Source organism: Gambusia affinis, linkage group LG08, assembly GCF_019740435.1.
Source record: "Gambusia affinis linkage group LG08, SWU_Gaff_1.0, whole genome shotgun sequence".
NCBI classification, from domain to species: Eukaryota; Metazoa; Chordata; class Actinopteri; order Cyprinodontiformes; family Poeciliidae; genus Gambusia; species Gambusia affinis.
In genome coordinates, this window is record NC_057875.1 from 18,234,517 (window position 1) to 18,249,489 (window position 14,973).

The 14,973-nt window shown below is 37.6% G+C and overlaps 1 protein-coding gene across 3 annotated transcripts in view; it reads right to left on the reverse strand.

The window, feature by feature from the left end:
* Positions 1-14,973, reverse strand: part of LOC122835809 (polypeptide N-acetylgalactosaminyltransferase 18-like) — a 131,271-nt gene that overhangs the window by 3,677 nt on the left and 112,621 nt on the right. For 2 of the 3 annotated variants that reach the window (XM_044125172.1, XM_044125174.1), the window contains exon 10: positions 9,026-9,193. In XM_044125172.1, coding sequence (XP_043981107.1) covers positions 9,026-9,193 — 168 coding nt within the window. The remainder of the gene's footprint in view (positions 1-9,025; positions 9,194-14,973) is intronic. The other variant, XM_044125173.1, reaches the window with a different exon arrangement.

A 14,973-nucleotide genomic window follows, 5' to 3' on the forward strand; every position in this document is an offset into this window, starting at 1 on the left:
TCTAAGGCTGTTCATCTTTCCACCTTAGCATTGTGTTAGCACACACCTGTTTGATCATCATCAGTGTGGCCACTTTAAGATAAATAAGGAGTTTTGGTGCTTTGCTGCTCTAGACCAGTTAATCAATGCACTCAATAAGCAGCTCAAAGCTGCCATTTTCCACTTAAATCCTAAAAGGAGGTACTTAAAACCTTTCATTATTGGTTTTTAAATGACTGCATGACACTCCAAGATTGGAATTTTGTTTCTTTTGGTTGTCTATTAATTTTAAAGCAGTTTTATCAACAACTCACTTATTTCAGCTTCAGAGATTTTTTATTTTTGTCACAGTTGCAATGAGTTCAGACATCCAATCTAGTGAAAACTAAAGGAGTTCAATGGACTCCAGAAAACAAGTGGACATTATTGATTATGCCAGTTAAACTTTGGCATATGTGCAAACACAAATAATTGTTATTTGCATTGAATCTCAAATTCCTCAAAACGGTTTGGTCCCATCAATTGTTATTGTTATTACAAGCTTAACCCTCCTGTTATCTTCGTTTCTGAGGTACAGCAATAATGTTTGTGGGTCAATTTAAAATATGGTTTATAGCTGCAAGGAAACATATAGATTTGGACATTTTTTAAAATCTTTTTTAACCTTCAACTTGACTACCGTGTCAAATTGACCCGAACAGTATCTATGTAAAAGTAGACGCAGGGGGGGGTTGCAAAGGTGTAAAATGAATAAATTTTCGATTTATATGTAGAGTACACCTATTAAGACAAACAGAAAAAGTTTCACGCAAAAAAAATACTTCCAACTATTTAAATTTAAAAAAAAAACTTTAAATCAGGTCAAATTGACCCGCAACATAAGAGGAAGGTTAATGTTTATATGACACCATGCATTTGTTTAACATTAAGATGTTTGACAGCAATTAAGGCGATGTAGTGTCAAAAAAGTTGAATAAATATGCTGCGGAGAACTTTAATGTTATCTAGTGTAATCGTAGTTATTGCTTAACACAATACGCCTTTGAATAAGGACTGTACTTTCACTTAATATGAGCCTGTTTCTCTCTCCTGTGCGTATGCATGTGTTTTACATTTTATTCTCTTCAACAACAGGCTGGAAACCAAAGTAGGTCCTTCGTTTTTTTGGCACAAACAGTAATATGCTCTAATGAGCTTGGGCCCCGTGAGAAAGAAGACGAAACTCATTTGTGTCAAACTCGCTGTGCTGTTCACGAGAGCTGCTTTCCACTAAAAGCAGCGCGCTTTAAAAATCTCACCCACGTCCAAGGAAACAAAAACAAAAACACACACACTCAATAGAATGACCATCAGTATATGCTGTAATGGGCATTTCAACGTCAAGCAACACATGAAAAAAAAAAAAAAATCAAATTTAACAAAAGAATAATTAACATGACATTATTGATTATGTAATGGTGAAGACGATGTAGGCTACACCCTCTTCACTAACTTAAAATCTTTTACTGTACAACCTACAATGCTAAATATTCTGCCTACGTTTCCTATTGAATTAAAGACCAGAAAAAACACTGGCCACTTCATAGCATTAATCTTGATGGTCTGGAACCAAAATGCTGCTGGGGTATTTAAGGTTGAAGCACCCATTACAGCATTTTCCATTCAGTTTAAGTTAAAATGACCTGTGAAAGCATTTTGATATATTCATAAACATATGAACCCTGATAATAATGCAGTAGATAGGCCTGGGTCACCATGCTTCAGTATATCGTGGGTTAAATTCAATGTTTCTATAAGTGGGCTAGTTAAAAATAACTTGTCTGTACATAGACATCTTTTAATAGCAATAGTGTTAACAGATAACTGCAGGCCTTCATTGATCACCCTGGAGGTGATCAATGGTCACTCAGAGCTGTCGCAGACGGTAAGGCTAGCACATTTTACATTGTTGTCACTTTTGGCACTGCGACTGCTGTGAATATGTTATGTCATAATCTGGTCCATTTCATTTAAAGATTGGTATAAGTAGCGCTTTAGCTGGAATAGGGCTCTCAGCTGGGGAGAAACACACACACCTCCCACTTTGTTGATGCTTTTGCCTGCAATTTAAAAGGAAAATGTACATGTCAGAGGCCCCAGGCATTGTGTGAAGGAATTAGAACAACAGGAAAATAGCAGTGGGCAACAGGATCAGCACAAAAAACAAGATTTGAAGTTGATTGGATGACCTTAGTAAACATTATGGATAAAACACTTACCAGTTTTTCCATTTTTCCTATCTATAATGGGAAAAGCTTTCCATTTTAAATAGGAAAGCTTCCTGTTTAAAATGTTTTTGCTTACTGCAGAACTTTAAAATAATATTTTTTGTTTATCAGTGAAAGCCAATACCTCTGGCTTTCTTTTATATGGTAACTCTGCAGGGAAGATGATTTTCTAAAACATTCAGAAGGAATAACTTATCCAAATTAATGGCTGCAGCTCACATAACTTTTGCATTTCTGTGACTCGTATGAAACAACGTTAAGCTTTAGGACGTTGGTGTGTTTTTTAACCAATCCGCTCAGATCCATAAAACACAGATATTGGGATCTGTGTTCATGATTCTTTCCGATCAGATTATGATTTTTGTGCAAAATAGCAATCTCTAGAAGAGCTGCAAAGTCCCTTCATCAGCACTTTCTTGAGCAGCTGATAAAATTATGAAAGTAGAAACTGCTGTGTCATTCTCCAGAGTAAAACTGAAATGGATGGTGAAAGCTCACAAATGTCCCTCATTTATAAGGAAACTTCATTAACTGTGATATCTGTGCTCTCACAGGTGTTGGCTTTATTTCAAAGGTCATGGAGACTCTAAAGGCCACATGGTGATCTTGCTCAACGCCTTTACTGTAAGATTTTAAGACTTCAGTTTATTGTCAGTAATATCTCATCGGTTATTGTACAAAAACTTCTGTGAACTTTGCTTAGGATTAGGCAAAGAACCAACTCAGGCTGAGGTCACTGTGGTTCCCTCATCAATCACTTATATGGGCGTCAGCAGCGTGACACCTTTTATAATCAATTTATTAACAAGGTCACAGGCTCAGAAATTCCCAGTTATTAAATTTGTTGTTTGAAATGACTTTCTTAATGAAACATGCTGTGTTAAATGGTGAGTGATTGTTTTTAATTGAGGAAAGCTTTTTGTTATGTTAGTGTATCCAATCAGGTCAAGTGCCTTGCAAATGTTGAAATATGTATAAAAGTACTGAAAATGCTCTCAATTAATTCTTTAATACAAGAGATCAAACAACAATATGCAGAGTAAAAGTGTGTACCCTGCACATTTACACTCAGATTTATGCTGCTATAAGCAGAAGCGTAAATCTACTGCCTCTTACAATGCATTATTTAGGTTAGTGTAAAAAACACACGCAGCATTTTTTGACACATTTGTAAAAAAAAAGAACACAAAATAAAAAGTAACAAGGATTTCTAAAAAAAAGCCCTCTAAATTTATTTGTGATAGCTCACATCATATTACCTTGTTTACCTAAATAATAAAAAAAGATATTACATGAATCCTCAGCTGGTTCCAGAAACCTTAAAAGCTTTCGAGCACTGGCTTTAGCAATCCATGTTAATCATAACGTGATGCTGTGAGCTCTAGAGGGAGATAATAGAAGTATAGGACTCCATGATTTTGCCATTTCCTTCAGAGATTATAATAAAGGAGAGTCAGACTTCAACTAAGTAAAATAATCACAAAAATCTTCCTTGTATTTTTGTCTCCAGAAAACTAGATTATTTAAAATGTGTGAATTCCTGACAGACTTTCAACAAAAGGCACTAAAATCTGTGCTTTACCTGAGGGCTTTTCTCAAAAGTCGGCTCATCTCAATAAACACGCAAGCTAAGTTAAAAGCTGCACTGGAACACACATGCTACAAAAAAAAATACCAAAAAAAAAAATTTAAAAATCATTTCTATAGAGAAAACCATTTGGCATTTATCCACCGCACTTTCCTCTACTCTGTAGTCAACTCTCCTGTCATTCTGCAGAGTGCAGAGTTGGATTGCACTATTGATTCGTTGCTATTAAGGTGGGAGCGCTTGTTAATCAGCCTCTCAGACAGCGAGTCAGCCAGGGAGCCATCAGATGGGCTGGCGATGGAGCCGGGTTGGCGAGTCAGGCAATCTGTCAACCGGACACTCAATCTTCAGGTCACTCAGCTTAAAGGATGTGCTGAACGAAAAGACCCGGCGAAGACAAAGTAGAAAACAGTGGAGCAGCATGCATTAAGTGAATGCTAAAAAGTGATTAAAGTAAAGTCAAAAACTCTGTTCTATTTTTTTTTATGTTACAATAAACTTATTACTATAGAGAGATAAACCTACCTACCTGCTAAATAAGACTAAAGGAAAAAGAGCATAATATAATTTATTGTAATGCAGAAATATTGTGGCTTCACTACATTCCAACATTCTTAGTTTTAATTTTTGTAACTAAGTTTAAGTGTACCCTGATTTAAAGTGTTTTCAGCAACCATTTCAAAGAATCATTTTTGTCATATATAGTCAGAAAGACGTTCATTATCATACATTGAGCCTGATGTTGAAAATAAGTAACACGCACAAGGTAATGTTTGGATAGTTTGTGATTTTCCACCAAAGCCTTATTTTTGATTGCTGGTATATTTGGTGGAATATTCCAAAAACAATGAGCTACCAAGTTTCATGCAAACAGGTGTTTTCTTTGATCACACAACAGAGATTTCTACAGCTGGGCCAAGATTCCCTCATGATTTGGTAACTCTGGCTAGAGATGCAGTTTGAAATAAAATTTTTGCTGTTCAATTGATGTCCTGTATATATCGCATTTCTTCCTGAACTATTTGAGAAAACCACTTGTCATATACCTCGAAGACTAAAGGACTGTATGAACATTAGGTCAGAAGGAAGTCTAGCTAGTTGTATGAAGTCAATTTTGCAGCAGTTCCTTATACTTTGCATGGATGTAGAGAAAAGGGAGAGGAATGACTGCCTGTTCACAGAAAAAACCCCCAACTTCTGACAGTTCTTGAACCAGACCTTTGATGCTCAAAAGACGCAACTCTTCCACTGGAGGACTGAGTTCCCCTCCCTATCTTTAAGGCCATGGATGTGTCCAGGATCTCGTTCTGTCATCATCTGTACGTATATTGGTAACTTGAGACCAATCCTTTTTATAGTCCGGGTCTGTCTTTGCCCGGACAAACTGAAGCTCTGCCAAGATTACTGCAAGCAAAGCCACAATCCATCTGTCCTTCGCATAAATGCAGAAATTCGACACACCCAGATCTTCCCACATGACTGCCACCCGATCTCTATATCACCTGACCTGATGTCCAGTCAAACCTCAGGAGTGAAAGCTCGGTCCATGTGGTACTACTGTCACAGTACAGATTGAGTGGAGACATGGATATTCAGTAAGAACAGTGCCTCTGATTTTAGCCACTGTTGTATTTGCAGTGTTAAGAAAGCAAGAGTTGGTGTTCATCGTTTAAAAAAAGTGTGCTTGAGCACTGATTTTGCACTTTAAGCCATATTTGATAATAGATGTCAGATTTGCAGCAGGAAAATGCTAAGTGCTGCCTCATATTTAGTGTAGGAGAATAGAAACTGCTGTTTCACTTGACGCAAACGCTTCGACTTTGTTTGAAAGCAGACAATTTTTGCTGATTAGGCTCCATGTAGGTCAGCCTGATGGTGCACCCCTGACTCTGCTACTTTACTCTCTTGTAAATCTAATGAATAGTGACAAACTCCTCAACTCTGTGAAATGAAACATTTTACTGGCTGTCCAAAGAGTAGGTTCTGGCCATTAACAACCTAATAAAAGCAGAACAACTAAGATGCAATGGGCATCATATCAATAGTAAACTCTAGTTTGTACAATTTAGAGGATTTACCCAACTCTCTGTAATGTTTCCTTGAATTTATTTTTTCTCGGCTCCTTCCCCTTTTTTCAGATATCCCCTTCTGATATCTGCTCTGTTAGAATTAAGTTGACTTTAATATTTAAAAAAATCTATTTATTAATAATTCAGACTGCATGCTTCAAATCAGATGCTGCCCATGGTCTGGCTTGCTTCATTTCTTTTTCATCACAGTCAAAAACCTTTGTTTTGTTTTGTTTTTTCAATGCCCACACACTACAATTTTGTTATTTTTTTAAATCAAACATTTATCTCCATTTTTAGCTTTCCTCCTCCTCTGTCTGCAGAAATCCACCCAACTTCTATTTCTTTTAGCTATAGGCTTCATTCATTTTTAAGCAGAGCTGCTATTCATCACCTGCAGCCTAAAGACCAGCTGTAGGGCTCTGTAAAATAATGTTTTTATTATACAAAACTATTTTATGACAACAGTTTTGAAAATCGGGTGAGGGTATGCAGAATGCTGGGGTCAGTGGTTTGTACATATTAATAATTTTGAGAGAACCATTGCTCTATAGCAGTCTACGTTTGGGCTGCCAAGCGTATCTGATGCACGCAACAAACCAAACCGAGATTTTTGTCTTGTGTTTTTCACCCTTGTCCCCTGAGGGCCTTTGTAAGGATAATCTAAAAGCTTGGGAATGAAATTCCAACACTGCACATGTGCCCTCAAGTGATCGGATAATTATTGACTAAATTAGTCATGGCACATGTCAACCTGTCAGTTTCACTTTCAATTTCAAGAATTTGGGAAGTCAAGGGGATTGACTGACATTAATGCAGACAGCATAGTGCAGGAGTGACCAGCCTGGACACTGAAATGTAATTAATTAGTTAAAGTTACCATAGAATCATTGCTCATCACTTTGGTCAGAATTGTTCTACTATCCATAACAATAAAGACATTTGAGGGATTCTTGGCACATGGGAACAATAGTGGCCACGTGGTAAAATATTTTACTGTCTGGTAATCAAATTGTGCGTGATACACTGTTAAATATGCAACCAGTATTTTCTTTGTCTTTTTTTGCAGTGAATCTTCCTATTCTATTGAAATGAAAAGCAACAGGGCTTTAAAAATGGCAGTGATGCTTAATTTTACACACACACACACACACATACACACACACACAGCTATGAGTGTGCTGATTTAGCCAAGAACCACAATGATCTCCTTGAAAGAAAAGGCACTGAGATTTATAAGCCGAATTAGAAATGATTTGTTTAGCCATAGATTTTGTTTCACATTGACCTGATGAGGGCAATTCAGGACCGACTCCAAATAAACAGAATAAATTTGGCTTTGAAATGCTCTGGTCTGGTTTGACCTTTTGTGATTGTTTTTCTTTCTTTCAATAATTTGTTGGGACTGGTGGCCTTTATTTGACAGTAATCCAATAGGAAGGGGGCAGAGGGAAGGGGCAAAGGAACCGCGTGTCTTTGCCGCCTCTACGTGGCGGTCAACCTTGGGACCGCCAGGTCAAGGTTTGTAGCCTCTATGTATGGGACGCCTGCTACGCCTGCAACTACTGCGCTGCGTGACGCCCCTGTGATTCATGTTTAAAGGAAATCTTGCCTTCCACAATGAGAGTATGCCAGGTAATCGCTGATTGTGGCTGAGCATTATGCTTGTGATTGACCATGGCTACATTGTACTGGTGATTATAGAACTCCAGTTTAATAATTGATGACAAAATTTTAAAAAAGGCAAAGAAAAAGACGACCATGAAAAGAATCCTTGTAGAGATGCTGACAATTTCACATCTGGTCAACTGGAGACTGGTAGGACACAAATTGGCCAAACGTGAGGGGAGAAAGTAGAATTTATTTTCTATTCTTATATAATCTTTCATTTTGTTCCAAGTTAAAAAAAAAATAAGAAAAACTGAATTAAAGCTTAGTTTTCGATTTAAAAAAATAAATTAAAAAAAATAAAAGCGCAACTGATTTAATGACAAAACCTTTTTCTATTTACAAAACTAAAAATATGTGAAATAACTTAGTAGTTATTGGTAAAATATAACATCTGGTAACAACAAAAGGAAAAAGAAAAACCCACAATATTTGGCCCAGCTCTTCCAATCAGATAATAATAAAAAAAAGATCAAAGGAAAGGTTTTTTGTACTTACAAAGGTAAAAGTGGTCAAACCTCACATTATTCGTTCGTAGCACTCCTCCTATACATTTAAACTTTTTAGACATCTAAATTTTCATCTGCTCTTTGGGAATTAATTCCATCTCAGGGCGTTATTTAACTTCTTCAAACTTTTCATGGAGAAAATGGAGTTTTCTTTTAAATAAAAAGACCTGTGGGGGTTTGCCTAATGGGTCTCTGTTCTTTGATTCCAAACGTGAATTAAAAGAGAGAACCTTTCTGATTCAGGCTGACTGATGCTAATTAGAGGCTGATTCCCCTGCAGGTCTGCCCAGAAACCACAGAAGCTGAAGGACCTAAAGCGCTGGAGAAAGGTGAGGTCGTATCATTCTCTGAGGATGCTGGATGTTCAGTTGGGGGAAGAGATGAAATGTTGGTATGATTGTAAAATAAGCCTTTAGTCTGAGACTAAAAATGAGGCACAGATATACAGAAAAATGTGCAGAAGTGCAAACAACCCGAAGAAGCCCGGAGCTCGAATGTAGCCATTTCTTCTTGTTACTAATTATCCAGCTCCCTCAACTAATATGTCACACTTTAAGTCAACATTAAAAGTGTGAAGATTATAAAATAAGAGAGGGTTATTATAAGCCAGGGAACCGTGGACGTGTGGAAGCTCATTATCCAGCGGAGGCAGATGTGCTTTTAAAATGCCTGTCACATAAAACGGCAGATGAATGATCTGTGCTCTGACAAACCCGGGGGGGCGCCTCGCGTCGGAAACAAATTGGAGAGGAAGAGGCCAGAATCCAATTTAATTATTTAAAGCATTAACACTGCTCGGCAAAGCAGACAGAAAACCGAAAGTAACAGCTTCTTGCAAAGTGCCAGAAAGCAATTCAGTCAGATGAAGCACAGTGGTCATTTTAAATGAAGGAGCTGACATTTTTTAAACCATGTAGAAATCTGAGGGTTGGTGCTGAGACTCACCTGAGCAAAAGTCCAGGTGAGCTTCATGTGTTTGGTGGCTGCGTAGCTGCACTCCAGCAGCCTGGGCCTGCTGTTCACATCCACCAGACACTTGTTATCGTCGTCATCGATGGTTGGACTGAGAACGCCGAGGTGAATCTGCTGGGAGCTGGTGAAGTACACATTCTGCTGGGAGACAGACACGACTGGGAGTCAGGAGGCAGGACTTTTTGCTGGACATATTTTTAATTATGGGATATTGTTCTAAGCCTTTCAAATATAAAAATAATACGTACGTATTTTATTTTTGGAATTTTTTGAAGCATTTTTGGAAGCACTCTTGGGAAATGTTGTCCCACACAGCAGTTCTGAAATTTGTCACGCTCGTTGCTCAAAATCTAAAACCCAACAATAAGGCCCACCTGAAAAGGCATTTATATCCATCTCCTTAGAGACGTAGCTGCACCACATTTACCACATCGGTCAAAAAATATGTCGTGAATTGGAAAAAAAAAAAGACATATCGCACGAGCAGCAAAACTAAGAAAAAAATTCAACACACCGATTTTAATTTGCAGTTTTGTAGAATTCAGTATTGTTGCTCATCTACAGCATCTATTATCTATTTGTATTAATAATTCAGCTATAAAGTTACATTTTCCTGCTGAGCATTGGTTTATTCTCCAGGGATGCAGCCTGAGTGCATTTTAACCGTCCCATTTCCTGCAACAGCACTGAGAGAAATACACAGGCGCTCATGGATTCACAGCTTTGCTAATCCAGCATGAAGGTAAAAACAACACAACATGGACTTCAGGCATAATGGAAACCATATTCGCAGGTTAGTCAGACATCTATGGTGACACAGAGCACAATAAACGCTGCTTGAGAGCAGGTTAAAAATTTAGCAAGTAATGTTCAGTTTAACTATGGATGAAAATGCAATGGAGACGAAATGGCAGTCAGTTGAAGTGAGCAAAGTTTGTTCGGTTTAACGCTAAAAGTGTATTTTATTCTACAGTGATAAGTGTAAAGAAAACATATTAAAACATGTTTGTGTTTTTAGTTACCTTCTACAAAACTGCAAAAATAAACTGCAAAAATGACTGTATTAATAAAAACTGTGAAGGCATCTTTGAAAACAACTGTAATCCTACAAGCTCCTCTAAGCCTTGACCTGCTTATTGCTACATCCAAGAACACCTGCTTGCCAGAACCTCAGACTGTTTTTAGATTTGAGACTTCATTTTCCTGGTTCAAATTTGATGAGCTTTATGATCTGACAGGTAGGAGAGAGGAAATCCATCTAATGACGTCAAAACTGTAAAATTTTATATGTATTTCTACAATAAATAGAGAGGTAGCCAGTACAAAAGAGCTACAACAATGGGTTGTTCGTGCTCCTGTCAGAAGTTGAGCTGGAGACTTTTCAACAAGCTGCAGACATGAATTCACAGGATGACCAACACCAAAACACAAGCCATCAAAGTTGTCAGATTGGGGTGAAATCAAAGCATGAAACACTTTCTCATAGTCAGGGAGAGAAAGAAATGACCATGCAAATTAGCAGACAGGCATGTGTTTGAATTGATCAACTTTCCTTTACCAGAGGTAATTAATAGGGACAAAATACTGTATTTTCATTTAAAAAAAATCATTTTTCTGGTCCAAATTTTATTAGTTTTTAAATACACATTTGATATTTAGCATGTATGTGTAAAGCCCCTATTGTGAAGGATTAGGGCGACTGAGGTGTGGCTACATAGCATTTATCAGGCAGGCAGGCAGGCAATCATGGCCAGGTTTGCACATAATATCAAAATATGCATTATCTGGGCTGTTCTATAAAGGAGTGCATTTCAACTCAGTGCAAATGCTCGCCAGAGGCCTTCAGGAAAAATATGTCTTATTAATATTTAAGTAGTTTTGCAATGTGAGAGCAGGCTGTCAATCTTTTGCCACTAGTCCAATAAATTTGACAAAATGGCAACACATTAAACAGACACACAAGACCCTTCAGAACACCGATTATATTATAGGACAAACGTGTTGAAGGCAGCTTAACAAAACTCTCCAAAAGATGTTTTTTTTTTTTCTGGTTGTGTGACCCTGCAGGCGGAAAACATTAATGTCTTTGCTTGAAAAGACCTGTAAAATGTTAGGTGCACCAATAAAAATCATCTACAAATTATCAGAGAGTTTTACTTGCATTCTGGATTCCTAATTTTAACAAAAAAAAAAAAAGAGAAAAAGAAAGAAATGTATAATTACCATCCAGTTCAGTATCAATTCCAGGTTGGCTCAAATTATTACTCAGCAAAAACAAAGGGATAATTTTGGTAGCTTTGCTTGTCAAAAGATACATTTTGCTAAATTGTAGGCACCAGATTAAACCAAGATCACATCCATCATCACTGCACAAAAGAATAAAGTTGCAGTAACCCATGTTTTTAAAGAGGTTTAGGGTTCATCAATGTTAATCACAGGAGGTTCTCTTAAAGTAGGCTAATTTCTGAATGCTAATTGTGTGTTTCTCTTTTCACCTGCAAAATTAACCAACATACTCCACATTATTTCCACTTTTCATGTTGTGAGAAATAAACAAAAATCCAGAATCCTTTCTAATTAGGATGAAGAACAAAAAGGAATGGAAAAAGAAGGAGTGGTAAAAGGGTGGAGGAGTGAGCAGAGAAAAGTAGGTTCAGACTAAAAATTAGTTAGGGAAAATATTTAGATGCCTGGAAAAAAAGAAACATAAGGAGACAATATGCATGCAAGTGTTGACCCACTTTTCAAGCCTGGAGAGGTAACTTGAAAGCTTTTCATTAATAAAGTGAGATATGTGAAGCATCTAGCTGAGTCGGCCATAAAAAAAAAGATGAGTAACGAGAACAGAGAAGGATCAAGGACAACATGAAATCTGTTCAAGTGGAAAAAGTTTAAATCGGGGTGAAAAAGTAAGAAGAAAGGTGACAGAGAACAGAGCAAACAGAAACTCTGACTGCGTGTGTGTGTGTGTGTGTGTGTGTGTGTGTGTGTGTGTGTGCGTGCTCCCACCGGAGTGTGTGTGTGGGCTCACAGGAGGTAATTGATGAGAATGATGACCGTCTTACAGGAACAAGACTTTTCTAGATAGGAGCCATTATTGCACTGTGAAACAGCCACAGAACCTTTCTGCCTGGATTTAAAAACTCCTTGAGACAGACAATAGTTCACACCAATGAATCTGATTGCTTGAATGTGCATAGTTTGCTAAGAATGTGTGAATGACTTTGAAGAAGGGTTTAATTCATGGTGTATGCATGTGTGCTGCTGATGCAGATGATTAAGCTTGCTTCTCTCTATAGATCCAACGGGAAGCTTACGTCCATCTCCTCTCCTGTCACAGTGACTTACATCTGATAATAGAAAGATTAGTCCAGAGCTTTGTTTGACAGATAACAATCTCCCCTGACAGATGTACATGTTAACAAGGGTGGACAACACAGGAGCTGTCAGCTTTAGGTGGATTTGTGGTGCTTAAGTCCAACATGAGCAGATGACATTTCGATTAAAGGGAAATCTTCCGGCAGTCATAAAAGACTTACAGTTTGATGATCTAATCTGGCCTTTCTGGTCAATCTCGGGTGACTGACTATAAGAAATTGGAATTTATTGGACTGAACAAGTATTTATTGTTCGAGGGGGTTTTATGGTGCTCTAATGTCAAAGTGCAAAAGATGTGAAGATTTTTTTTTAGTTTTTGTATTTCTGTAGTCTAGGAAGTTGTATAATATGTCCTGGACCTTATTTAAACCATCATTTTTTAATGTAATGTAAATAATGTTTAGAGGTGCAACATTATATTACATCCCTAAAATAATGTTAATGTGACATAGCAGGCTATTTAAATTATTTTATGAGAGTTGCATTTGCTTCATGGTTCCTACAACCGAGTGGCCATACCTCGCAAGCATCAGGCTTACACTGTGCAACAGCACCTGCAGAGTCATGCACTGGCAATTCTTGTCGGTGTTTGCTTGGGTGTAAAACAGAAGATATTTTCCAACAATACAGGGTTGAGGTTTAAGGTGAAGTAGTTGAAGGAGATGAATCAGCAGAATCTCTCATTCACACATTGATTTCCAGGCCATTTCAAAGAAATGCATCCTAAAGTTTCAGCCCAATGGGCTCCATCAGGGTCAAGGTGTCAGCATAAATTATTTGAAATTGTCGAGACCATTAATGGTGAATGAAAGATGTTTTATAGAAGCTTTCCGCTATACCTGAATTATTCAAAATAAGGTAGGATTTGAGGATAGACAATTTTTACTGATCAATGTGAGGTAATCACACAGCCTGAATTATATTATTGATGCTGGCCCTTCGTATAGGAAATTTATTATAAATCCTAGGAGCCGCTTCTGCATCTTTCCCCAACCTCATCAATGGAAAGGCTTTTCCATCGACAGGTTCATTTTGTTAGCTTTCACTGAATACATCCTTTGGTCTCTCACCAAGTAGCATATTCGATCACGGGTACAATTTGGAGGTGTGTGCGCTACTCCAAAGATGGCAGCATAATTCTATGAGGAAAGCAGCAGTCCAGTTTAAGCGTGAAAGGGGCTTGAATTGTTAAAACAAATACACCCTTTACAGCTGCCTTGGTGTTCACCTTTTTATTTAAAAATAGAAAATTATGCAACTGTGTGATGAAAATATGAACATTCCTTGTTTGTACTCGGGCCTTGCTGTTGTGGGATCCCAACAACACTTACGCTGGCTTGGAATTAAAACTTTAGATGCAAGTACCCAGACCCTAAAATCATAGTAAAACATTAGTAATATTAACATTAACTCTAATCATTCCCCTTATTACAATAATTTTTAGCTGTAACAGTAAAAGGTAAAGTTGTGAAAAAGAACAACCTGATTTCAGGCAAATACACAATATTGGTGTTTTTCATTGTGTTCAAGAAAGGGATTACAAAACACAGTTTATTCTTCCAGATGGCTCTACCGAGGTCGTGCTGGTTGGAGTCAGTTTGAAAACAAATTTTTATCTTCCTCAGAACAGTAGACACAAAAACATCAAGAAAGATTTAAAAGCACCACATGGAAAGCTGCTTCAAAGCTATGCTGACTTATCTTTTAATAGCTTTTGTTTGCAATGACAGCCATCACTGGATTGCTTTGATACTGAAGAAAACTGTGATGATTCGGAGCCTGAACCCTCCAAAGGCATGTTCAGATTTGACAGCATCACAGCTCTGACAGAGCATTTAAGTTGTTGAACCAAGAAAAGTTCTTAAATTGGCCCCACAGGCTGTGCACCACAATGGCTTCTGCTATTATTGACTGTGCTGCCAACTCCCACAACATGAAAGTCAAACAATACCTGAATTTGCTTTTAGTTCTTTTTAAACAAAAGTCTGATCTTGCAATATAGTATACATAGTAAATATCCTGTTTTAAAGCATTCAGTATTCACTCCCACACGCTCACTGTGCTCCTAAATATAAAACATTTTCTGCTCACAAGGCCAGAAAAAAAAGCCATTTTAAATGTCAGTCTAAAAGGGTTTTATATCGTTGGTCCTAAAGGGTAATTATAATCAGGTGAAATCAGTATTAGTAAGATACAATTTTATAAAAATCACAAAAAATTATTTAAGTGCATCCGTCTATGACAGGGGTCCTCAAATCCAGGTCTGAAGGTTTGATGTCCTGAGACTTTTAGATGGGCCTCTGGTCCAACACACCTGAATCAAATGGCTGAATTACCTCCTCAGTATGCAGCCAAGTTCTCCAGAATCTTGCTAATGACCTCATTATTTGTCTCAGGTGTGCTGAAGCAAAACCGTCTAAAAGTTGCATGACATCGACCCCTGAGGACTGGATTGGAGAAGCCCTGCTCTGTGCTGTTTTATTTCCAAACAAATTCTCCACCTCTCTGTAGACTCGCTTCACTCTGCAGCCAGAGAATTTATG